The 26,029-nt window shown below is 38.7% G+C and overlaps 2 protein-coding genes across 13 annotated transcripts in view; one reads left to right on the forward strand and one right to left on the reverse strand.

The window, feature by feature from the left end:
* Positions 1-1,009: 1,009 nt before the first annotated feature.
* On the reverse strand, positions 1,010-13,721 carry frs2b (fibroblast growth factor receptor substrate 2b). Of its 3 annotated transcripts, none has more exons than XM_087310667.1 (8): positions 13,377-13,713; positions 7,532-7,639; positions 7,116-7,204; positions 6,849-7,035; positions 6,651-6,679; positions 3,859-4,017; positions 2,710-2,879; positions 1,010-2,332 (listed from the first exon to the last, which is right to left on the reverse strand). In XM_087310667.1, the coding sequence occupies exons 6-8, from the start codon at positions 3,971-3,973 to the stop codon at positions 1,442-1,444; spliced, it is 1,176 nt and encodes a 391-aa protein (XP_087166793.1). In that variant the 5' UTR covers positions 3,974-4,017; positions 6,651-6,679; positions 6,849-7,035; positions 7,116-7,204; positions 7,532-7,639; positions 13,377-13,713; the 3' UTR covers positions 1,010-1,441. The 3 variants fall into 3 exon arrangements, with proteins under 3 accessions (XP_087166793.1, XP_087166794.1, NP_001002658.2); XM_087310668.1 differs by having other exon boundaries at positions 3,859-6,018; positions 6,074-6,679; NM_001002658.2 differs by lacking the exon at positions 6,651-6,679 and having other exon boundaries at positions 13,377-13,721.
* Positions 13,722-21,176: 7,455 nt separating this feature from the next.
* Positions 21,177-26,029, forward strand: part of wwp2 (WW domain containing E3 ubiquitin protein ligase 2) — a 55,887-nt gene continuing 51,034 nt past the window's right edge. For 5 of the 10 annotated variants that reach the window (XM_087310909.1, XM_087310907.1, XM_087310913.1 and 2 more), the window contains exons 1-4: positions 22,236-22,307; positions 22,887-22,981; positions 24,489-24,645; positions 25,373-25,494. In XM_087310909.1, coding sequence (XP_087167035.1) covers positions 22,912-22,981; positions 24,489-24,645; positions 25,373-25,494 — 349 coding nt within the window. In that variant the 5' untranslated portion in view covers positions 22,236-22,307; positions 22,887-22,911. 10 annotated transcript variants of the gene reach the window in all.

Raw genomic sequence — 26,029 nt, forward strand, 5'->3', positions numbered from 1 at the left:
TCTCACCAGGAATATAAACAATTTTAAGAAATAAAAAGTAAGACTTTTGAGATGAACTCTGAATTACGGAAACGAGTCAGAACTGCCAGAAGCCAACTCGGAATCGTAATGTTTCTTTGTTTTCTCGCAAATTAGAAAAAATAACACAGAATTGCAATTATAAAGTCGGTATTACGAGACTTAGGGTGCTTTCACACCTAGACTTTTGTTTCGGAACCGGTCTCGTTTGCCCAGTTAGCGCGGTTCGTTTGGCATATTTGAATCCATCAATCACGCTCGGATCCGCGCCAAATCAATCGCTCCGAGATCACTTGAATGAGGTGGTCTCAGCTCGATGGAAACGAACTCTGGAGCGGGTCGATTGTACTGAGAAAGCGATACGATCTGAGCCCGGTTATAATCACAGTGTTTTATGGATATGTAATAGGCATACGACTATATGAAGAGAGAATGATGAGTCATTCCAGACATCCCAACTCTCCCGGAAGTTTCAGGAGTCTCCCGCAAAAGCACAGAGTCTCCCAGATGCCCGCAAACAAGTGATTATCGCGTGTCTCCCTCCTGGTCCTCTAAGTCGCGCACACTTCTCACCCCCCTCCCCACCGCATCCCTCCTCGCTCTTCAGGCACGTTGCGCGCACCTTGTCAAACACCACCAAACCACCCTCCACATACTCACACGTGACTTGTTTTAGCTCTTTGGTCCATTTAGAAATTTAGCCGAGTGAAAGCGAACGGCACCAAGAGCAAAGAGCAACACTGTAACAACAGTAATCTGTTTCGGAACAACTGAATCGATTCAAAGGTGTGAAAGCACCCTAAAACTCAGAATTGAGAAAAAAAAATTGAATTATAATATTTAAATTAGCAATAATAAATGGAAACAAATGTCAGTGAGAGAGAAAATGACACAAAATGAAACGTAATTAGCAACCAGACACAAAACATCTGCTAATCTGCCCACAAAAACCATACTTACGACAGACATAAAGGACGTCACGAAACCTCACTCAAACAAAATAGACTTTTATTGTGCCAAGTATTGAAATCTACTATACGAAGCCAAAAAACAAAACAAACAAAATCAAAACGTAGTGTGTGAAGTTATCTTTAGATACAGATTTAAAAAAAAAAACAACTTAGTCAACTCAATAAAGGGTAAATAAAGAAAAACAAAAACATATGATCAGTAATACTGATTTGTACCGTATACGGAATGGACCCGCGGGAATGTCGTCCAACCATTGTTATTAACATAATAAACAGGCACTGAAAAAACGAGTGTAAGAAAAGTAGTAGTATATTACCATAGGAATAAAAATGAAGGTATATGGGCGAGCGGGTAAAATTCTCTCGACGTCTCACTCTTCCCAATCCCCCCCCGACTACATGAATGTTACGACCAATGAAATCTGAATTGTATGAACGTAATTGGGAGTGTCTCACATGGGCAGATCAACACTGTTGTGGCGCGTTTTTCTGGAGGTGCCGTCGTAACGGGGCAGTGCTTTCTGCAGGCTGGACATGGCAGCCGTTCGCTCCACGTCGATGACCGCGTAAAGCTCCGTCCGGCGGGTGGGCGTCTGCGGCAGTGGAGAAGTGGGCGTTTTTGGGGTCTGAGGGTTGCTGGAGTTCTCCGTTTCGGTCTCCACCTCGATGTAGTTCAGTTTGTGTGACTCCAGGCATGGCCGGCGGAAGTCGAAGTTGAAAAACGTTGGCGTGGATCGGTCCCGCCAGCGGGCCGACTCCACTTTATTAGCGCTAAGCGGCGCAGTGACGTTTTCGGTGTTGATGTAGTAGTGAGTAGGGTCGGGACTGTACTGCCGGTGGTTGTGGAAGCCATTTATTGGCTGATCCTCATCCTCGGAGCCGCCTTTCGGGTGTTCCCTTAATGGCGGGAGAGCGGGGAGATTTTCATAGTCTAGCAAAGCGGTTCTCCGCTGAGCAGAGTTATTAGCATTAGCATCTGGAGTGAGAGGCGGAGGGCGCGAGCGACGGCGGGAGAGTGCGGAGACTTCAGGAGAGGGTTCGTCGAGTTTAGTGATTTCGGCGGTGTCTGTGTTTTTAGGCTGTGAAACGATGCTGCCGTTTGTTGCTTCTTCATCTCCTGTGCTCTGGGTTGCTTCTTTTTGCCGCTGTCTCTGCACTGGCGTCGGGCCCAGGATGAAGCGCACACCTTCTGGCTCTATCTGCACTCGAGGGCCCGGGTCCGGAGCCTCCTGAGGGACGGGTTCCTCTCCGTCGGGCGAGGAGGCGTTCAGTTCTGCCGGAGCATCTGAAATACTGGGGCTGTGCTGATCCAGCAGACCGCTGGTGTTCACGTATGTGTGACCCTGAGGAGATGGAATATAATATTATAATATGTAACAGAAGACATGCTTTCAAAACAGTGATGTGACATTTTAACTACTTTAACTAGTAAAATTAGTTAAAAATGATTTGTAATTTGAAAATCGCACTAAAATCATAGAAAAAAATGTGTATATATATATATATATATATGTTATCCGTCAGGCTTGTTTGAAGGGTAAGTGTGATGCAGGAGGGTTGAAACTAAACTGCAGAGCTGCAGCCCTCCAGGAACTAAGTTTGACACTCCTGATTTAGGTTTGAGTTTCCCTAAAACATATACGGCTGGTTCAAATTACCATAATATTATTTATTAACAACTGTATTAATTGATGTTAAATACATTTCAATATCCTCCTACCCGTACAGCCTCCTCTGCAGCTAACAGAGGGTGTGTGGACTCCTCGCCCAGTGAAGGCAGACACGAGCTCCCGACAGACGGATGCCGGCTGGAGGGGTGAGAGGGAGCGTCGCCCAGAGATGGGTACCGTAAGCTGCCGTTCGGGAGAGCAGGGAGCATGCTGCCAGGAGCTAAAGAAAGAAACATGCAAATACACTAAACAACATGCCTTCTTGCTAACATCCAGGATCAGTTAACGAACATTTTGCGATCAGTAATTAACCCAAGTTTGCAGAACCAAACATGCTTTGAGTGTTACACACTTTGATTGTGGAGCTAAATGTTTATGTTAGCTTAGCTTAACTCCTCCTACAGCTTTCAAACGATAAGCACCAAATTTGGGTCAGACCTCCAGAATGTTCTGAGCTATTGGGCTATATCTTTTCTTACCGATCGTACATACGGTTCTCCTAAAAATAGCAATTAAATGTCCAAAAAATATTATAAATCTGAAATGACAGAATTCTCAGCAAAGACTCTTAAAAGTTTAACTAGATAAACTGTTTATCTAAACAAAAACACTTTAAGCTTTATTGATTTATTACAGTTATGTCTAAAAATCATTTGAGGAATCGATTCTGCGTCAATTGTGAACAGCAGATGTCGCTCTAGGCTAGTTTTAAACAGAAGATGACGCTCTAGACTAGTTTTTAACAGCACATGGTGCTCTAGGCTGAATTTTAACAGCAGATGGAGCTCTAGGCTAGTTTTAAACAGCAGATGGTGCTCTAGGCTAGATTTAAACAGCAGATATGATCTAGGCTAGTTTTAACAGACAATGGCGCTCTAGGCTAGTTCTAAACAGCAGATGGCACTCTAGGTTATTTCTACACAGGAAATGGTGCTCTATGCTTAATTTAAACAGCAGTAGGCAATCTAGGCTAGATTGTAACAGACAATGGTGCTTTAGGCTATTTTTAAACAGCAGATGGCGCTCTAGGCTAGATTTTAACAGCAGATGGCGCTCTAGGCTAGATTTTAACAGCAGATGGCACTCTAGGCTAGTTGTAATCCATGAATACTTATGATGAAAGCGGTGATTTAAGTTTTCTTTACTGTTACGAGGTTAATGTAAACACATGCTGGTGTACTGATGAAGCAGCAACGTACTGGTTGGTGTGTGTGGAGTGAGGGGAAGATCTGGTTCAGCTTGAGTGAGCGTGGGCTCGAACACCGGCTCCTCCACCACGCTGATGCTGTTGTTATGCATGATGTCCTGCAGCATGTTGAAGATCTCTTCAGCTCGTGAACACTTGAAGGCAAATATCCCTGCAGAACGTGAACAAAAACACAGCTGACAGACCAACACAGAACAGAAGAGGCAATATCTTTTGCAAAATGATGGCATCCGATAATACCAAAACTACATTCAAGTGAATAAACCTACAGATGGACAAACAAACACACAGGACAAAAGCGTGTAGCATTATTCAGGTTATTATGAGGAAGGTCAACATTTGCTAGTCCTACAAGTAAATCACAGGGCCAGATTTACTAACAGCTTGCGTCAGCACATTTTTATGTATGATCCAAAAATGAAAAACTAGCGATAAAATTTTGCTGCATGCTTAAAAAGACTAATTTTAGGTGCAAAACACACGAGAACAGTATTAAAATTAATAATGCAAGACAATTTATTAAGGTTTATGATAGTCAACTGGGGGCTGATATTTGAGGTTTATGATAATGTGGTAATTATTTTATCAAAATATGAGTTGGTGTAATGGAGTATGTCACAAACAAACAAACAAAAACACATCTTAAGGGTCCAAAAGCATTAACTTCAGTCGAGTTTCCATCCTAACATGAAGCTAATCTTTTCAAAGTATGCAAAAAACCCAAACGGGAATAAGTCGTGCTCGTCTCTCATTAGCAATTGCTTCAGTGTAATGTCGTCAAAAGTACCGAGTTTGGTATCAAACGGTACTGAAATTTAAAAATGTCAATTTTTTACATTTGAAAGCTGATTGGCCCTTGTGTCACGTGCTTAACAGAAATGACTGTGATTGGCCAAGATGGTCATCAGTTCAGCACTCAGCCAATTACAATCATGCTCAAATTAAATGGACATTTATAACACTTCAGTACCAATTGGGATACTTTGGACAACACTATAGTTGTCTCATTTCACAGCTTTTAACCGCTTTTAGCTTCATACTACCATCATGATATGTGAAATACTTTAGCTTATCCATCAACATGATTTCTGCAGGAAACCGACACATTCAGATGACATATAATGATATTTTCAAGACCACAACTCTCATGATTTCCACACTCAGTCACGACTTCATCAAAATATTCCTTTGTTTGTTGTGAATGTGCGCTCTCTAGTGGTGAAAATCTCATATTATGTCTTTAAATTGAACACAGTCAATACAATCTGAAAATCTGAACAAAAACAGTTTTCAAGCTTTGGCGATTTATTACAGTTGTGGCAAAATTTTTAGAAATCAATTCGGCATCATTTGTTAACAGCAGATGGCGCTCTAGGCTATTTTTAAGACATTATTTTAAGGGTTTTTGACCTTTAATGAATCGGACAGTGGAGAGTTTTTGACAGAAAATGATGGGGAGCATAGAAAGAGGGTAAAGATCTGCAAAGGACCTCAAGTTGGGAATCGAACTCTGGTTGCCGTGAGCATCTCAGTGCTAAAGTATGTCAACACACTAACCACTAAGACGCTGCTTGACTTGTAACTCCTCCTTCAGCATTCAAACGATAAGCACCAAACTTGGGTCAGACCTTCAGAATGTCGGTACAAAATTATGTGTTGACGCACTAACCACTAGCCTAGAAACTAGCCGCTCTGTCTATTAACAGCCGATGGCGCTCTAGGCTAGTTTTAACAGCCAATGGCCCTTTAGGCTACTTTTAACAGCCGATGGCACTCTAGGCTACTTTTAACAGGCGACAGCGCTCTAGGCTAGTTTTAACAGCCGACAGCGCTTTACGCTAGTTTTAACAGCCAAAGGCACTCTACGCTAGTTTTAACAGCCGAAGGCGCTCTAGGCTAGTTTTAACAGCCGAAGGCGCTCTAGGCTAGTTTTTAAAGCCCAAGGCGCTCTAGGCTAGTTTTAACAGCCGAAGGTGCTCTAGGCTAGTTTTAACAGCCGAAGGTGCTCTAGGCTAGTTTTAACAGCCGAAGGCGCTCTAGGCTAGTTTTAACAGCCGACGGCGCTCTAGGCTAGTTTTAACAGCCGACGGCGCTCTAGGCTAGTTTTAACAGCCGACGGCGCTCTAGGCTAGTTTTAACAGCCGACGGCGCCCTAGGCTAGATTAAACAACCGACAGCGCCCTATGCCAGTTTTAACAGCCGACAACGCTCTAGGCTAGTTTTAACAGCCGAAGGCACTCTACACTAGTTTTAACAGCCGAAGGCGCTCTAGGCTAGTTTTAACAGTCGAAGGCGCTCTAGGCTAGTTTTAACAGCCGGAGGCACTTTAGGCTAGTTTTAACAGCCGACAACGCTCTAGGTCAGTTTTAACAGCCGACAATGCTCTAGGCTAGTTTTAACAGCCAACGGCGCTCTAAGCTAGTTTTGACAGCTGACGGCGCCCTAGGCTAGTTTTATAAGCCGATGTTGCTCTAGGCTAGTTTTAACAGCTGACAACGCTCTAGGCTAGTTTTAACAGCCGACAGCGCTCTAGGCTATTTTTAACAGCCGATGTCGCTCTAAGCTAGTTTTAACAGCCGACGGTGCCCTAGGCTAGTTTTAACAGTAGATGGGGCTCTAGGCTGAAAATGGAATTCTATGCCTTTAAATAAAGCACCAGCATTATAATCACTGCCAGGTTTTACACTCTTGATACTTTTTCATGGAATTACAATCACACACAATAATGTGCCCTGTTAAATAAATCTGGCCATGAATGTTGGGAGCACATCAAGCTGGACTTACCCGATCAAGCATGCAAATACTCGCTCATCCTTTTGAAAGCATTGGGTTCAAATGTCAACAGTTGCACATTAATAACCAAAAGCTCAGACTTTACTTGGGAAGCCTTCAAATAGCTGAATTGCAGTAAATGCCTCTGCCAAATTCTACCAAACATGCTTTTCTTGTTGGCATTTTCAGAACGCAAGGTTTCAGCTTTACCTTGACCGGTCTGGCAGCGACGGCCGCTCTCAAACGAGAAGAGATTGGAGTCGTAGCCGTAGCGTCGCAGACACAGGTAAGGCCACTTGACAGCATCACATTTGCGTGTGCGAAGGACCAGCTCGTCCTCCGTCAGCTCCATGATTCCTGCCCCCAGCTCATTCCCATCATCATCCACATTCACCACCTGCAAACATCATCAGAGCAGATCTCGACATGAACTAAACACACTCGACATCATCACAATCTGATGTGGAAAACGCTGACCTTAAATTTGCTCTGGTGATTGTCAGGGATTGATTCTTTATCTGGACAGCTAAAACAGCTTCCCATGGCTTCTTCAGACCATTTGATTCCTAGAAATCAAGACATAATTCAGCGCTTTATTTCAGAGCTTAACAATACTTTTAATAACACAGTCTTAAAGTAGGGATGTGGAAATTGTATAAATCAAACAATATAAAACAAACTGAAGTGACGGCATTTTGATAAAAAAAACGACCAAAACGAAGTTTATTTCAGTTTGTTTTGCCTCGTAAACATGGGTCCATCATAATTATCATCTCTGATACATTCGACACAACACTTTCTGTCTACAATAAATTGGCCTTAATCCTTTAGTCGAAATTACGTACAATAAATAAATAGATTCAATAAATAAATAAATAACCAGTTCTTCTTACCCAGATCCAGCCACCAGGGTTCCTGGTTCATTCCCCAGCCTAAAGCAAACAGTCATTCTCTTAATGTAAAAAGGGTTTTCAGATGTGAGAGCTGCGTCTGAGGCAATCCTATAACAGAGAAAAAAAAAAAGCACATAAGATCAATTTCAAATAAAGTATTGATGACTAAAGAAATGTAAACTGACAGTAAATTGAATTGTGGGTTGAAACTAGGGTTGAACCGATAGACGATGCCATCATTCATCGCCGAGGGCCAATAGACAACACGATGCTGAGCTGGCATCACCGATCCATTGACCCGCCCCCGTCGCAAATTCGCTCGCTAAAAATACACACTCAGGCCCTGTTTACACTCATATGTCTTAGTGTTAAAACGGCATTTTAGAATGAAAATGATCCACATCCACACTGTGTTTTACCTAGCTTTTTTGAACAGCCCTGCAGAAAACACATATCACGTGACCACACACAGACACACACACACAGAGACACACACACTGTCATGTGCTCGTAGCTCCAGAGAGCAGTGCATGTCGGACAGTTTATCAAGGATGTACCGCTAGATGGCGTCTCACTATAGTTGTTAAACGTGATATTTATTTGATCTTGTCTCTATCTGACGACTCTTTGGCCTTGTAAATCTATCAGGTAACGCGTCACAGCATCAGTACACTGCTTCAGTCTTTCACTTTCATACTTAGTCATTTTCGTGAAAACCCCAGATACTGTTGGTTGGGCACATTTTTTACCGATCAACCTCCTGCGGAAAAAGTGATTGACAGGTGGTAATTTGCGTGCAACTTATCTTTGTTTATTTATGGTTTGTTTATGATTAAAACAAAGACCATGAGGGTCAGGTAGTTGAAACGGTAGGCTACTAATAATTAATTTGTTATGAATTAATTAATTATTCTTAAATAATTTATTCACCTCCGCCTATGACGACGATGCCATCGTCCATCGCGATGTTTAACATTAGACATCATACGATCGCAAATTGGTCAACATCGTCCAACCCTAGTTGAAACTAAGCTTTGCTGGACACCGGCCCTCCAGGACTGAGTTTGGCCACTCCTGCCTTCAGGCTTATTTTACAAGTCTCCAAGAGTTACACAGTTGGCTTGAACCATTTCTTCAATACGTTCAGCTGATTTCTTGTTCTGGTGGGGTCAATTTTAGCTTAGCATAGCATATTGAATTGAATCGGATTAGACCATTAGCATTTAGTTCAATAAATAATTAAATAAATAATTCTCCTATTTAAAGCTCGACAGGGTTCTTACACCTTTTCAGCACTTTCAAGGTGCATTTTAATGCTTTTTTAGCACTTAACAACGACAGTAAATTATGTTTATATACGCTGGATGCACTTTTTTTACATTTAAATCCATTGTGCGATGTTAAAAAACACAATGTGACATTTTAACTTAAATTGTTGAATACTTTGGAACATGGATTTATTGGGAGATTTTACTCAAATATGGTAAAAAAAAAAAAAACTATTAAAATAAATAAACAGAAAAAGTTCAGTTATTGAATATGTTTTAAAGTTTTGGTCTCGTTCTTACAGTCAGATTTTGTTTGGGTGTACTACCAAACTTTCATGACCAGTCGTTCATGATGATTCATGTGCACTGCTATTCAAATTTCATGTAACAAATTAAATCCTTTTGGGGCCGAACTATTCACGGTAAAGCCTGGGGGATGGAGTTTGCAGGTAGCAGCATTTGCCACACATTTTAATCACGAGACGTTATATTTAACTCCTTATTTAATCTTCACAATGTTGTCAGTCGTGCAACTGCAGCGAGTTCACCATCGCAAAAGGGCTTGCATTCACTAAGATTTAACTAATATTGCAGCTAATGAAAAGACCGTTTCTGCTATTAAGATGACATTTGCAAATAATAAGTTACATGTCAACTGTTTTAAACTATTTCTAAGTGCTGCGTTTGGCGTTTTTAGGTAAAAATTTGGCGTGAATTTCTCCTAAATACGCACATTCTGTGAACATTTTGCAATTAACACTGTTCGCCCACCAACAATTTTATGCATTCACACAAATGCTCCCAAATTTATTTGGAGCTTGCATAGATAAGATTTAGGGCGCATATGCAACTAAAACAGTAGCAATTTTAAGCCCTGCAATTTCAAATTCAAGCCGATTGAATGGAGTACTTTTCTGATCTTGAAAACACTATATTAAAAATCAAGCATTTTCCAGGATTTCCAGCACTTGTTCAAACCCTGCTCGAGTTTTCTTGAGTTACATTGTGTAATAACACCTACGGAAAATAAACAATATTTTCTACACTAATAATTTTTTACATACTCTTTCTATACTCTCATTCTCCTGCACTAGTGTATATTAAAAATGAACAAATGTCAACTGAACCATGCTAAATGAGCTCTGCAGTTAAGACACACTGCAGTAATCATCTTGCATCATTGGTATCTGCAATTTTTTTTTTTAACAAAGTGATTTTACGACAAAGCAACACTCCTATGTTCAGCCATTTTTACAAATCTACTTGTTAATATATGTAAGGCTGTGTCAGTGTTGCCATGTCCACTTATTCTAAACATCTTCAGGCTTGTTGTTTAGCCTGTAGCTAATAAAGTGATCTTTTTTTGAAGTTAATGATGTATAACGTGTTTTGGTCTTATTTTGAAAAAAAAAAAAAAAGAGATTAGTTTATTTTTGCAAGACCTGGCAACATGAATGAGTCAAAACCTGTTCCTCTTTCTCTGTGGTTTTCTTGCACAAACAAAAAGAGACACACACATCTGTGATGCTTGTTTAAATTGCTTATTAACATCTAGATTTTCCACTTTGGCTTAGTACAGAAGTGCAGAGATTTTCTTTTTCTTTCTCTTTTTGGGTTGTAAATAATGAATTTTGCTGCATTTGCCTTAAAGTTCTGAGAACAAGCCTCTGGCAGAAGAAGAATTGAGTTATCTTAATGGATGAAATGGTTTAGAAAATGAAACATTCCAGAAATATTTTCATAAACCAACGCTCTTCTCACACTCACGCATTTGATACCATGACATTAGAACGTATTACACAATAAGGATTATAGCCTTTGATCTGAAACTTCCACAAGAACGTGAGGAAAAACACATGACAATTCAGAATGCAGGCGTTTCCGAAGATACTTCTTAACCTTCGCAATTACAATGCAGCAAAACCTTTGTGCTACACATCTACACAGATGAATTTTTCAATGCCTTAAAAGGTTTTATTACAAGGAATTACAGAGATCAACAAATAAAATGTCACTCAGTTCAACAATAGCTTATATAGCAAAATTATACATTTAGAATATTTATTTCTACTGAAATATTTGACACTATTTGGCAACCCTTCCTCTTACACTTTAAAAATAAAAATAATAAACAAGTAAATGTGTATATAAATGTGTGTATATTTACGCAAGTATAATTTTGCTTCATTTAAGATTATGTAATTGTATTATACAGAGAGAAAGGAAATATAAGCAAATTGTGTTCTGCCACTACATTGGAGCAGTTGCTGTCTAATGCTGTGTTCACACCAGATGCGGAAAAAGCGTCAAGCGGGAGTGATTTACATGTTAAGTAGGGGTGTAACGATTTATCGTTGTACGATTTATTGCGATGCAAAAATGTCTCGATATGCATCGTGGCGTTATGACAATTTGATTACGATATGACGTCCGTTTTCTCTTATTAGTTGAGCTGTTTGCACGTGAGCTACGTTCCACCTGCTGTCGCACGTGAGTTCAGATTGCAGCAGCAGTAATGTTAGCAGATCAAGATGAGTGGAGCTGATATAGAGGATGGCCCATCCTCTCAAAATCAGACGTCTGGCAACATTTCGGTTGTACAGTCATTGCTTTAGACTCGTCAGCTTTTTGACACGCATACTGGGTCAAACATAGCCTAAGTTTTAAAGTCTTCACAGTGATTTACATACTTTGCAGAGCGACATGGATACCTTCTAATGGTGTTGAAAGAGTCACATACTGTATTTATAAGGTCCAATTCACCCTAAAATATCATTCTGTCTTCATATAATGATGTATTGGCGGCCGCAAAATCACACATGACGTGAGCTGACCGTGAGCTGTTACTACAGAGGGCAGATTATGATAGACGCGCACGCGCGCGTCTGCTTCAGTGAACAGAACCTGCAGCTTGTGACTAACAGGTAATAAAGTAGTAAACAACATTCAGTTTGTGGAACAGAGTGATCATTCAGGAGCCGCGTGGGAAGTATGAACAGCAGTGGAAATGAAACCGAAAGCGTGCAGATTATTTAAATAATCATATCGCATTTTAGAGTTATGATTACGACGAGCATTAACTCTTTTGAGTACAGAGGTACATAAAAATGCACGTCAACATGATACACTTGATAGCGCCGACATCAGCAACGCCGAAAAAATAGTAAACCTGCCTAAACTGCTGAAAAGAGCCACGACTGTCCTGTGTAATGAAAAGACGGCCACCCTGTCACTCATCATGCCCAACATGAAGACAGCCATCCATAAAAACCTCTCAGACAGATACACATCACTTCAGGATTATCTTATAGAACTGCTGATTACCTGGAAATGTAGATTGCACACAAAAAAAACGCAAGTGACCAAGTGAAGCCTTAAGCTCTTACTGTTAAACTGTTAAACTGAATTGAATCTTACTGTTAAACTGAATTGAATAATTTCAATAATATTTTATAAGAAGTTTTTAAACTGTTTTATTTTCCACAGACAGTCCTGTTTAATTTATTTTCTTAAAGAAGGTTCAGTTTAACAAGTTGAAACAAAAGAAATACATAAAAAATAGTTTACTTGGTAATTAATTTTTTTTTTTTTTATAAAATTTGCATTTTAGTTTAATTTTCAATTTTTATTCCAAATATCGTGATACATATTGAATCGTGAACATTATATCGTGATACACATTGTATCGTTACACCCCTAGTGTTTATGCAATGACAGAATTATATAAAGCTTGAAGAATCAGAATCGGTATTGGCTGATCACCATGACAAGGAATCGGTACTCATTATCACCAGCAAAAATCCTGATCGGAGCATACCTAGTATTTGTTATGCTAAATTACATTATTTCACCCACGTTTAACAATTCATTTGGACAAAATCATTAGAAATATTGAAGTAGACACATAACATTTAATATGCTTACTACATTTATTAAACCACTTCTGCTAATTTTATTTGATGCAGACCCCAACATAGCATAGCACCAAGAAATAAATGAACGAATATCCTATTGTTGTAACAAGGACGATTTTACTACGCTTATTTAATTTTAAACAAATGCTAAATATATATATTTTAAATGACTTTATTTTGGTAAATGTTGTGTGTTTTGTTGACATTTTGACACCTAGTCATAAAAATGCCAAATTATTTGATATTTACTGATTATGACACACAAGGATTATCTATCTGAGATATATTTCGCAGTCATTCCTATTATTTTCTGTAAAAGAAACACCTATTAACTTGATTAATGAGCGGTGAAGCAGCAAACGATGTACTTCAGTTGCGATACTTTCACTTCAACTTAATACATTCAAGTTAACTCAACACGAAACTCCTAGAGATAAACATTCCCAAAATGACAAGACACAAAGTAAAAACAGAATAAAACACTCAACAAAATCATTAAAAGACACAAATAAAGTGTATACAGGCTCACATTTGTAGTGTAATTCACGTCTCTATTGAACGCATACACTCAACTGGATTAACTTAGCCCAGCTAACACACACAGCTGATAAGACTAGCTAAATAAACAAACTATATTAAATAAACTGAGGGAAAAATACTTACGATTAGCTCGTGGTCAGTAGGGATGGCTGTTTTTCATCGCTTGATATTCCACATATTATCACAAGTTTTACATGCTAACTTTATGAAGAGTTAGAAACATTAGCCAAACTAGCACAAGTCGGACCGAGCGCCAAAATAATCTTCCCTCTTTCGCTCCGTAGCCGCACGCTAACCGCATAAAGCAAGTTTAACCGCCCACCATAGCGTACAATGAATTAAATTTGCAGTTCATATTAAAGTGCAAATTCGCAGTTAAAGTTATTTGCGGGTTTATTTTGTTGCTATCTGGGGCCGCTGCAAACCAGTGTGTGCAAGCATTAGCATTAAGCTAGGGCGCACTGCGCATGCGCGCGTGTAAGTCATTTTACGTGGGTTACATGATTCGAAGGCTCTTCAGGATCACGGGTGGTCTAAAGGGCCCAAAACTACAGCCTTATGACGAAATAAAACACTCCAACAAACTGTTTAATACACATACCACCACTGTCACCCTGCGGGAAAACCTATAAAGAAACTACCACAGAATATTCAAATGGTTTTCACAACAAATTCCATTGAAACCTTTATACTGTCCAATTTTACCCATTTCAGCCAGGATATTTTGATGGTTGCTAGTTTTTTTGGGGATATATTTCATTAGGATGTGTTGGTTTTAACATTACTTCAGTTGAAGGCAAACATAAATAAATCAATAAAAATACCCCTCATAGGACGATCAGTTTCTATTTAAACTAACATAATTTCCAATATGACTATTTAAAAACAAAAGAATGTCCGTGTGATGTTTCATTTGTTCTTTTTTAATAGGGTGGTTAATTTAATGTAACTTGGATATGGCCCTATTTGTGAATATACAATGTACATATATTATAGTTTTGTCATTTTTTTAACATTTGGTCCGGTAATTATGTTTATACTGATATATTGAGACAATAGTTATGGAAAAGTATATAGTTATAACTAGCGGATAACTTCACAGGAAAGCTGAGTAATTTTTTATCATTTTTGCAACAGAAAATGTGATTTGCAATGTTGATATATTAATATATTAATATTATTTTGTTACAATAATATTTCTTTAATGTTTTCTTAATAGTAAATACCAGTTTTATGTGACTTGTTGTGCTCATTTTAATTTTGAATGAACTGAGAGACTGATCATTGGTAGATCTTAAAGTCGGCAAAATGGAGGTTAAGATTGTTTTATTTCAGCATATCATGACAAACTTCCAATTGAAACCATCCTGGTGATTTCATCCATTGGAAACCGATTGGATCAGTTGGAGATGGGCGTAGCTAACAAAATAGAAAAAACTGAAAATGGATGAAAGCTGTTCAGAAAAGGACTGATAGTCCCGCCCTAAAGAACTGAGAGTCCCGGCCAAAATAACTGATAGTCCCGCCCTAAAGAACTGATCACCTTAAGGACTGATAGTCCCACCCTAAAAACTGAAAGTCCCGCCCTATATAACTGATAGTCCCGCCCTAAAGAACTGAGAGTCCCGGCCAAAATAACTGATAGTCCCGCCCTAAAGAACTGATCACCTTAAGGACTGATAGTCCCACCCTAAAAAATAAAAGTCCCGCCCTAAATAACTGATAGTCCCGCCCTAAAGAACTGAGAGTCCCGGCCAAAATAACTGATAGTCCCGCCCTAAAGAACTGATTGTCCCGCCCTAAAGAACTGAGAGTCCCGCCCAAAATAACTGATAGTCCCGCCCTAAAGAACTGAGAGTCCCGGCCAAAATAACTGATAGTCCCGCCCTAAAGAACTGATTGTCCCGCCCTAAAGAACTGAGAGTCCCGCCCAAAATAACTGATAGTCCCGCCCTAAAGAACTGATCGCCCTAAATAACTGATAGTCCCGCCCTAAAGAACTGATCGCCCTAAATAACTGATAGTCCCGCCCTAAAGAACTGAGAGTCCCGCCCAAAATAACTGACAGTCCCGCCCTAAAGAACTGAGAGTCCTGCCCAAAATAACTGATAGTCCACCCCAAAAACCTGAAAGTCCCGCCCTAAAGAACTGATAGTCCCGCCCTAAAGAACTGATTGTCCTGCCCTAAAGAAATGACAGTCTCGCCATAAAGGAGTGATAGTCCCGCCCTAAAGAACTAATAGTCCCGCCTTAAATGACTGATAGTCCTGCCCTAAAGGACTGATAGTACCGCCCTAAAGAAATGATAGTCCCGCCCTAAAGGACTGATAGTCCCGCCCTAAAGAACTAATAGTCCCGCTCTAAATGACTGATAGTTCTGCCCTAAAGGACTGATAGTCATACTCAAAGAACTGTTAGTTCGTAATAACGTAATAACTACCAATCATCACAAGATGCTAGTGAAGTCTAGAAGAGATACAGCTGTGCATACTCACATCAATACAGCGGAACGTTTAGGGGATAGGGGTACGACATTAATTAAACACAATTTAATCAGTTATTTATTAAATAATATAATTCATTCATTCATTTTATTTTTGGCTCTGTCCCTTTATTAATCCGGGGTCGCCACAGAGGAATGAACTGCCAACTTATCCAGCAATTTTTTATGCCCTTCCAGCCGCAACCCATCTCTGGGAAACATCCACACACAAACTCATTCACACTCATACACTACGGACAATTTAGCCTACCCAATTCACCTGTGCCGCATGTCTTTGGACTTGTGGGGGAAACCGGAGCACCCGGAGGAAACCCACGCGAATGCAGGGAGAACATGCAAACTCCACATAGAAACGCCAACTGACCCAGCCGAGGCTCGAACCAGTGACTTTCTTGCTGTGAGCCGACAGCACTACCTACTGTGCCACTTCATCTCCCCAAATAATATAAATGATTTCTCCTTATAATTAGTGTTTTTACATTACTGTGAGGGTCTGGATAGTGGTAGACATTAATAAAATTCAATTTAATGAGTAATTCAGTAAATAATTTAATTATTTCTCCTTATAATTAGTGTTTTTACATTACTGTAAAGGTTTTGATAGTTGTAGACGTCAATAAATCACAATTTGATTAGTAATTTGATAAATAACATAATAATTTTTTCTTATAGTTACTGTTTTTGTTGTGACGGTCAGTGAACACCGGAGGGCGCTGTAGTTCACAGACTTTGAGAATTGACTACAGCGCCCAAAAGACTACAAGTTCATACATACCATGCGCATTACACCCATAGACTGTAAAATATATGGACGTAGTATCCGTGACGTCACCCATAGGTTTCTAAAGAGCGCAAAAGAAGCCACAAGTAAACTGCCTTTCTTTATCTAAATCAAAATGCAATAAGAAAATAAGAGCCCTGTTTCAGGAAGATTTTGTTACTGTGCCTTATGTAATGTCATATTGGAATGGTTTTGTGAATGATATTTCCTGGAAGAAAGTTTGGACATTACCCCACAAATTTTTTATAACAAACAAAATAAGAGAAGTTACCTTTAAACTGATTCATAGATGCTATCCAGACAAGTGTAATCTTAAAAGACTTAAGAATGATATTAACACCAACTGTTCATTTAGTGAATCCTGAGACGTCTGTTCATTTATTTTGGACTTGCCCTCATTCAATGACATTTTGGTGTGATGTTTTTGATTTTATAAAAGTTTATGTGAAGGCAGATTTTGAATTTACATATAAGAATGTTATCTTTGGTTTCCATGATTGTGAAAAGGAAAATAATACCTATTTCATGAACCTTGTTTTTTTGTTGGCCAAATTTCATATTCACAAGAGAAAGTTTTGCAAGTGTAAACCTTTTTTCCCTAAATTTAAAATTGAAATGAAAATGTATTTTGAGTGTATTGAAGGATCAACCAACTTAAAAGCAATACGAACGAGGACTTTGATTAAGGACTTGGCACTTATCTTGGACTAAATGACTAAAAACCCCTGGATTGTTGCTGTTTGATTCATGACATTTGTTGTTATTGTTTTTCAAGCATTCAATAAAAAAAAAAAAAAAAAAAAAGAAGTCACAAGTAGGCGCGGCCAACCGTCGCCATTTTGGTCACGCGTCATCACACCCACGGCGGGATACCAAACAAGGGCAAAGAGGCGGAGAGTGGGCGGAGCTACAGACACCTGCTAGCATTTAGCTTGGACCTGGCTCAGACACTCTTTACTTTGGGAGAAATGCTTAATACTTTATCACCTGTGACTCGTTTGTATTCTGACCACTTGTGCTTGGTTGTACACTATATCAATAAAGTGTTTAGACTTATAAAAACACTGCTGTAATACACAAAGCCACTAAACATTGTTCTTATGACGTTTTTCAACAGGAGGAAAACGCAAATTACTTCCAAACACTTCAGATATAGTCTGTGTTAGTTACTGTAAGACTATTGATGAACTCCAGCATAACACTGTATGACAACGCTTCAGATGACTGATCTGGGGTCCGTTCTTCGTTCCTCGCTTAAATGATCTAAGATTATTTGGCAGATCCTGGATCTTTTAATCTTGATAACTGATCTTTCGCTAATTTGGTTCTTCAAACAAGTTCGCGAATCAGATTAGAATGTCTGGATAAACTGATCTGAGATCGCTGCGTGTGTTGTGAAGGACAGATCTATCGATCCTCGAAATCATGATCAGCAATGCAACGATTGGCTGACGGCACAGCAGCGTAATGACATCATCTGATTAATATTCAATTATCCATGTGAGCAAAATTACATCAAATTCGCAGTAAACGGCTTGTTAAATATGACACGCAATAACCTTCCACATTTGTTGTGAGCTGCAGGCTTTACACTTTCATGTGTCAAGAGTATTCATCATGTATTTCAATGCAAATCAATGCATTTAGTTTTACATTTAGAAAAGATTTTCTTTATTATAGTAGGCGTTTTTTAATTGGTGTAAAGAATAACTGGTTGTTTACAAAAGCATTTTCATATTGGTAAAGGTGCCTGCAACTTTTGTGAAGCATCAAATCACCGGCATATTAACTGTCAAAACATGTTTATGTATGCATAAATGTATTATTGCTTAAAAAAAATAGTCACATATAATGCATTTCTATTATACACAATTTGTACTAAAGCGATCTAAAAAGTTCATATCAAAGTTTTCTCTTTGCACCACCAGGTGGCAGTCTTTGTACTTTCATTTCGAGGGTGCAGATTGCATACGTTTTATTAATATGTATAACTTTATTTATTTTATTAATGACTATAACTTTATATATATATAGTTTAAAAATATGTATCATTTTCCCAAGTGTATATAACTACTACTGTAAGAAAATATCAGAATTCAGAACATACTTTCTGTATTATCTTTGCTTGAACTAAGCCGATCTAATCCTGTTTATATGAATTGAACCTGCTCCCGATCAGGTTTGACCTAGCAGAACTGTTGCTATGACAACAACTCTCGGATCAGCTTCTAAGAACGAAACGATCCTGGATCGTGTCAAATCGTCAACATCCAAATCCAGCTAATTGAGTAATCCACGTACGAAGAACGGACCCCTAGAGCCTACAGCTAATCAATCCAACAGATTCTGGAGTGCATTACAGCTCTAAATATAAATATAAACGATAAATGATCTTAAATAAAACAAATACGTGTATAGAGATGGTATATAAGTGTATAACTTTACTTACATGGGAAACGGAGGCCACGTGAATGGTTTGTGAGCACAATTAAGTGCACTCAGCATGCCATGCCATCTAATAATTGTAGGAAACAAGTCCAAAAGGCAGTTGACTGTGTAAAGCCACATAAAACAACACAGAAATACGATAAATATGCCGAGTTCTGTGGCTAAACTGCAGGATTCAGCTGAGGTGACGTGACGGCGACCAACGAGACCTAGCTGTCACTCAAGTGGCCACGCCCTTAATTATGCAAACTTATTATAACTTAATATAAAGGAAACGGATGAGTTATGAACCCCCCCCCACCCCCCCCCACAGGTGTCATGATGGGTAATATTAGCTGTATTAACCAAAATCTTTTTCTGTACCAGGCTGTAAACACCTTTTGTTCTGCTGTAAAGTTGGCCATTCTAACAGTGGGCTCAATTGATATTTGCTCTGTTTTGGAGCCAGGAGCAGCCAGGGGTCCGTTCTTCGTACGTGGATTACTCAGTTAGCTGGATTTGGATATTGACGATTTGACACGATCGAGGATCGTTTCGTTCTTCAAAGCTGATCCGAGAGTTGTTATCATAGCAACAGTTCTGCTAGATCAAACCTGATCGGGAGCAGGTTCAATTTATATAAACAGGATTAGATCGGCTCAGTACAAGCAATATACTACAGAAAGTAGTTCCGAATTCTGATATTTTCTTACAGTAGTAGTTATATACACTTGGGAAAAGAGTAAATATTTTTTAAACTATATATATATATATATATATATATATATGTAAAGTTATAGTTATTAATGAAATAAATAAAGTTATCTATATTCAGTGGCGCAAAAAGGGGGTATGCAGTATATGCGGCGCATAGGTGCGCCACACATGGGGGGGGCGCCATTGTGCCAAAACTATTTTAAAAATTATCCTCATTAAAAGTTTTCAATAATAAAAATAAATAAATATGTTTTGTTAAAAAACATTATTTTGCATTTTATACAAATATAACATTGTTATTGTTTAATTCAAAATCATTTAACACAATAACATGCAGTCACACAGCCTAGAGTGTTCATGTAGATGTAACTGTTTAGATTTGTTTTTATTTTTATCAAAATAAACTGTCAAATCATACATAATGTCAAAAGTTTTAAGGTTAATCTGAAAATTTGTCTTCATTTATTATTAATTAATTAATTTAATTATTAGTTTGCCAAAATAAGAGGGATCACACAAAATTTGAACCCGCATACCCCTCAGTAAATGTTTAGTTGCGCCCCTGTCTATATTAATAAAATTTATGCAATCTCTACTCTCGAAATGAAAGTACAAAGACTGCTACCTGGTGGTGCACAGAGAAAACTTATTGATATGAACTTTTTAGACCGCTTAGTACAAATTGTGTATAATAAACATGCACAATGTGATTTTTTTAAAGCAATAATTCATTTATGCAGTCAAGAACATGTTTTGATAGTTAATATGCCAGTGATTTGATGCTTCACAAAAGTTGCAGACGCCTTTACCAATATCAAAATGCTTTTGTAAACAACCAGTAACTCTTTACACCGATTAAAAAACCGGCTACTACAATAAAGAAAATATTTTCTAAATGTAGAACTAAATAAATTGATATGCATTGAAATACATGATGAATACTCTCGACACATGAAAGTGTAAAGCCTGCAGCTCACAACAAATGTGGAAGGTTATTGCGTGTCACATTTAACAAACGGTTTACTGCTAATTTGACGTAATTTAGCTCACATGGATAATTGAATGTTAATCAGATGATGTCATTACGCTGCTGTTCCGTCAGCCAATCGTTTCATTGCTGATCATGATTTCGAGGATCGATAGATCTGTCCTTCACAACACACGCAGCGATCTCAGATCAGTTCATCCAGACATTCTAATCTGATTCGCCAACTTGTTTGAAGAACCAAATTAGCGAGAGATCAGTTATCAAGATTAAAAGATCCATGATCTGCCAAATCATCTTAGATCATTTAAGCGAGGTACGAAGAACGGACCTCTGGACTAGCGGAATTTCGGATGAATTTTAGTTTTAGTTCCGTATTGGCTTCCTGAGGGAGAGCGGGAGGTTGCCGCTTGATTACACCCGGTCCACGTACACTGATTGGCTCACAGCTGTTACTGTTTCCTGTTAATTTCCTGGACTATTTATACAACCATTTCACCTCTGTTTGTCACAGCGTCGTTTGTCTTCCTTGTCGTTCGTGGCCCCAGTTCTAGTAAGTCTTGCTACCGAGTTTTTTGATCTTGTTCTTGTATTTTTTTGCTAAAGTCTAACGTTAGTTTGTAAAGTTATTGTTTCTGAGCCTTGTCTCTGTTTTAGTTTCTAGTTTGGTCATTTGTTTGTTACTTTGTATTTTGATCACCTTGTTTGTTGCACTGTAAACAAATCTGCACTTGGATCCGCACCTTTTTGTTTTTGTTCCTGTTTTGATCACGCTAACGTGACAGTTTTTAAATTACTGTGAGGGTTGGGATAGGAATAGAGGGTAATAAAATCAAATTTAATTTGAAAATCAAATTCAATTTATCAGTCATTTATTAAATAACTATTTCTCCTTATGATTAGTGTTTTTACATTACTGTGAAGGTTTTGATAGTTGTAGACGTTAACGAAACACAATTTAACCAGTAATTGAATTATATTTCATCATAATGAATAATATTTATCGCTATAATTAGTGTTTTTACATTACTGTGAGGGTTGGTGTAGTAATAGACATTAATAAAATAAAATTTGAATAATTCAGTAAATAGAGTATTTCTCCTTATAGCTAATTACTGTTTTTACATTACTGTGAGGGTTTTGATAGTTGTAGACATTTAATAAAACACAATTTAATCAGTAATTGGATTATTTCATCATAATGACTTTTTTTATAATACTGTGAGGGATGGGAAAGAAATAGACGTTAATAAAATAAAATTTAATAATTCAGTAAATAATTTGAGTACTTCTCCTCCTTATAATTACTGTTTTACATTACTGTGAAGGTTTTGATAGTTGTAGATGTTAATAAAGCACAATTTGATCAGTAATTGAATAATTCACATAATTATTTCACCATATAATTTGTGTTTTTACATTACTATGAACGTTTTGATAGCTGTAGACGTTAATAAAACACAATTCAATCAGTAATTTAATAAATAACACCATTATTACTCCGCCGCAGCTGTATCCCTTCTAGCAGCAACCTGATGCTACAGAGGATCCGCACCCATGATCCTCCACGGCGAGTCACATGACCATGACATTAAAGCGGAAATGACAGTTAGCGCTCCACAGTCTCACGGCGAATAAAAGGTAGGAATCAAAACATTTCCGATGTGTTTTTATAACCAGAAAGACGGTTACACTACGTATAAACCTATCCGCGTTTATAACGCGCTTTTCCAGGACGATTTCAACTACACCGCGACTTTTTATTCCTGAATGACGAGCGGCTAATCAAACAGCGTCACTGTCTCTCACATCATGCGACATTTAACCACACATTACGACCGGTCACGATTATTAATTCACCTCATATGTTTTTAATTCTGGGTGGACACATATGGTTGGTTATAACCAGCTGTAAACAGCAATTTAGGCTAAATTCTTGGTTTGTTTTTGTCTCAGCTAAACCAGAACCTGCTATATGAAGCTGACAGACGTCGAATATCGCTGTATTATATTATTAAACCAATCACTGTAGCTTATTTAATCTATTTAGGTGATTTCTGTTATTAATTTGATGTTGATTTAACAGTATTAAGCTGTGTGTGTGTGTGTGGTGCACCAGAGTGTTTATGTTGCGTCAGAGTGTTTATGTTGTGCTTTATTATACCCCAATGATTAATATTCAGCATTTCAGTCATAATTCTGATGCTGTTTGTGATTCAGGGCTGTGATGTGATGTGCTGTGACGATGGCAGCTGCCAGTGTGTCTCAGTCTGCCAGCATTCAGGCCATAGAGAAATCACAGCTGACCTTGAAAGGTAAGAAAAGCTGATTTATTTGTGATTAATCTGCTTTAACTTGATTAATAAGGAGATCTGATGAATCTTTTGTGGTTTATCAGCTGCTGTGACGCATCAGTCTGCAGCATCAGACCTCAGCATGTGTTTTTGCAGTGAGCTTTGTGTCCTCTAGAGGGTGATGTGCGCTGAATAATAACTGCATAACTGTGTGTGTGTGTGAGAGATGCTGGATCATGTCAGGACACATTTGCGCACATTTCCTGGTTGATGGAATATTCCTTACGGGAATCCAGATCATAAATGTTTCTGGTGAATTGATGGAGTTGTGCATTCTTGGCGCTTATTAATGTGTCGTAAGTCTGCCTAAAGGGATAGTTCACCCCAAAAGTAAAAGTTTCCTGTTAGTTTACTCACCCACAGACATCTTTGATGGTCTTTGGCGACTCTTTTTACTCATTAAAGAAGACTTTTTCGCTGAATCTGACTCTTGGTGATTTTTATATAATGGCAGTGAATGGTGACTGGTTTTGGAGATTAAAAATGAACACTTACAAACAATTCTAAATCAATAACCGTGGCTCCTGAAGACACGCTGAGGTCTTGTGAAGCAAAGTGATCAATCAGTGTAAGAAATTAAACATTATTTATAAGATTGCTATTATTAACTTTGATCCACAGCCTGGTCAAACAGATATCGGCGCATGTCTGAATGTAGTCCGACTGTTGTCTGTTTGTAATGAGCGGACTACATTCACATGTGCATCGAGACCTGTTTAACCAGACTGTGTCAGGTTTTTGTCCTTAAACTGCTCCTTTTAGTTCTTTACGCTCTTCCAAATCCGTACCAGATCTCATCCAAAGCCTTCTGTTGTGTTTTGATGTGATTTTTGACCATCGTAGCTGTGAGATGAAATGGCTGCTATCATTCAGCGTAGTGATACAGAGCCGTAATTAGGTTGCAGATTATTAAAATGTCTATTTCAGAGGTCGCCACAAAATGAACCCCCAGTTTCAGCATATGTTTTACGCAGTGGATGCCCTTCCAGCTGCAACCCAGTATTGGGAAACACCCATACACTCATTCACACACACTCGTACACTAAGGCCAATTCGGTTCATTCAGTTCCCCTATTGCGGATGTGTATGGGGGAAACAGGAGCACCCGAAGGAAACTAATGCCAACTGACCCAGCTGGGTCTCGAACCAGCGACCTTCTTGCTGTGAGGCCCCAGTGCTAACCACTGAGCCACTGTGCTGCCCTTTTTAATTAATGTTTATGATTGTTTTGTTGATTTCCAACACTAACTGTATTGCACCCAAAACCTGCCGGAAGCACTTTAGCTGTGTGTTTATTTGAAAATAACCGCACACCTCAGAATGCTCATTAGCCAATGAGAATCAAGCATTCAAAATCCCTGGAGTATATGTTATATTTAAGTCTTAAAACTTCGTGTTCCCTCAATGTTCTCTTTCTCACTGAAGTTGTTTTGATTGAAGTGTTCATCGTCTTCTCCTCATCTGCTAGTGTTGTCTGCGAAGCCTCAGTCTCCTAAACTGCCCAATCGTCACTCTCGCCTGAGTTCATTTGTGGAAGTGACCGCCGACGGCCTGAGCAGCGAGACCAAGAAAACGGGCAAACGCAGCGGACACCTCGAGCTGCAGTGGAATGAAGACCTCACACTGTAAGCCTTCACGCGTCACTTTTCATTGAAGAATATAATATTTAAGAAGTGCCATGAAAACTGATTAATTCATCATCATGATGATCATTTTAATAACTCATTTCTAATAATGGATTTATTTTATCTTTGCCATGATGAGAGTAATTAATATTTGACTAGATATTTTTCAAGACACTTCTATACAGCTTAAAGTGACATTTAAAGGCTTAACTAGGTTAATTAGGGTAACTAGGCGAGTTTGGGTAATTTGGAAAATTATTGTATAACGATGGTTTGTTCTGTAGACTATCACGAAAAAAATTAGCTTAAAAGGGCTAATTTTGTTCCTAAAATGGTGTTTAAAAAAAATTAAAACTGGATTTATTCTAGCCGAAATAAAACATAAGACTTTCTCCAGAAGAAAAAATATTATTAGACATACTGTGAAAATTTCCTTGCTCTGTTAAACAACATTCAGGAAAATATTTTAAAAAAGAAGAGAAAAATTTGAAGGGGGTGAATAGTACTGACTTCAACTATATTATAAAAACTCTCCCTTTACCATTTAACTTGCTCAGGTTACTAGCGCATCCTCGTCTTAATTGACCAACTTAGTCCTTATACGTAACTTACGTGTGTGTGTGTGTATATATATTTTTTTCCTAACGTGTGTGTGTGTGTGTGTGTGTGTGTGTGTGTGTGTGTGTGTGTGTGTGTGTGTGTGTGTGTGTGTGTGTGTGTGGTGCAGGAACGTGACTCCTCAGAGTCGTCTGGATCTGAAGGTGTGGAGTTGTCACACTTTGAGGAAGGAGCTTCTGGGCAGCGCCACCATCGACTTGTTGGACACTCTACGAACACATGATGGCAAGAGTGAGTTTAAACCCACACAAACACACACGGATACTCACTCTCACATGCACTGACACACGCTTGCACACTAACTCTCACAGACAAGCACAGATGCAGAGATCTGTTTGTTGGTTTAGAGCAGGGGTCACCAATCCTGGTCCTGGAGGGCCGGTGTCCCTGCAGGGTTTTGCTCCAACTTGCCTCAACACACCTGCCTGGGTGTTTCAAGTATACCAAGTAAGAGCTTGATTAGCTCGTTCAGGTGTGTTTGATTAGGGTTGGAGCAAAAATCTGCAGGACACCGGCCCTCCAGGAACAAGTTTGGTGACCACTGTTTTAGAGAAATAATGACAGATTATGGCAGAGTTTACGCTGCAGGGTTTAAGTGACTTAATTCAGATTTTTTTTTTTCTGCATGTGGCACAGATCGGATATGAGAGCGAGAGCACTATCCACCACATAACCAATGTAAACTGATAAAACTATTGCATGCATCACGTGCACATATTACGCCATGGACATGACATTAAGATGCCTACTCGTTTAAAAAGGCCTA

The sequence above is a fragment of the Danio rerio genome, chromosome 25, assembly GCF_052040795.2.
Source record: "Danio rerio strain M-AB ecotype USA chromosome 25, GRCz13ab, whole genome shotgun sequence".
In the NCBI taxonomy this organism is placed as follows: Eukaryota; Metazoa; Chordata; class Actinopteri; order Cypriniformes; family Danionidae; genus Danio; species Danio rerio.

Excerpts from the sequence above, each read along its gene's own strand:
- frs2b (NM_001002658.2), bottom strand. The coding sequence starts at position 7,562 with ATGAACCAGGAACCCTGGTGGCTGGATCTGG. Across the intron at positions 7,205-7,531 it reads ACCCTGGTGGCTGGATCTGG|GAATCAAATGGTCTGAAGAA; the intron begins GTAAGAAGAACT and ends CTTGATTTCTAG. Across the intron at positions 2,333-2,709 it reads CTGCAGAGGAGGCTGTACGG|GGTCACACATACGTGAACAC; the intron begins GTAGGAGGATAT and ends CCATCTCCTCAG.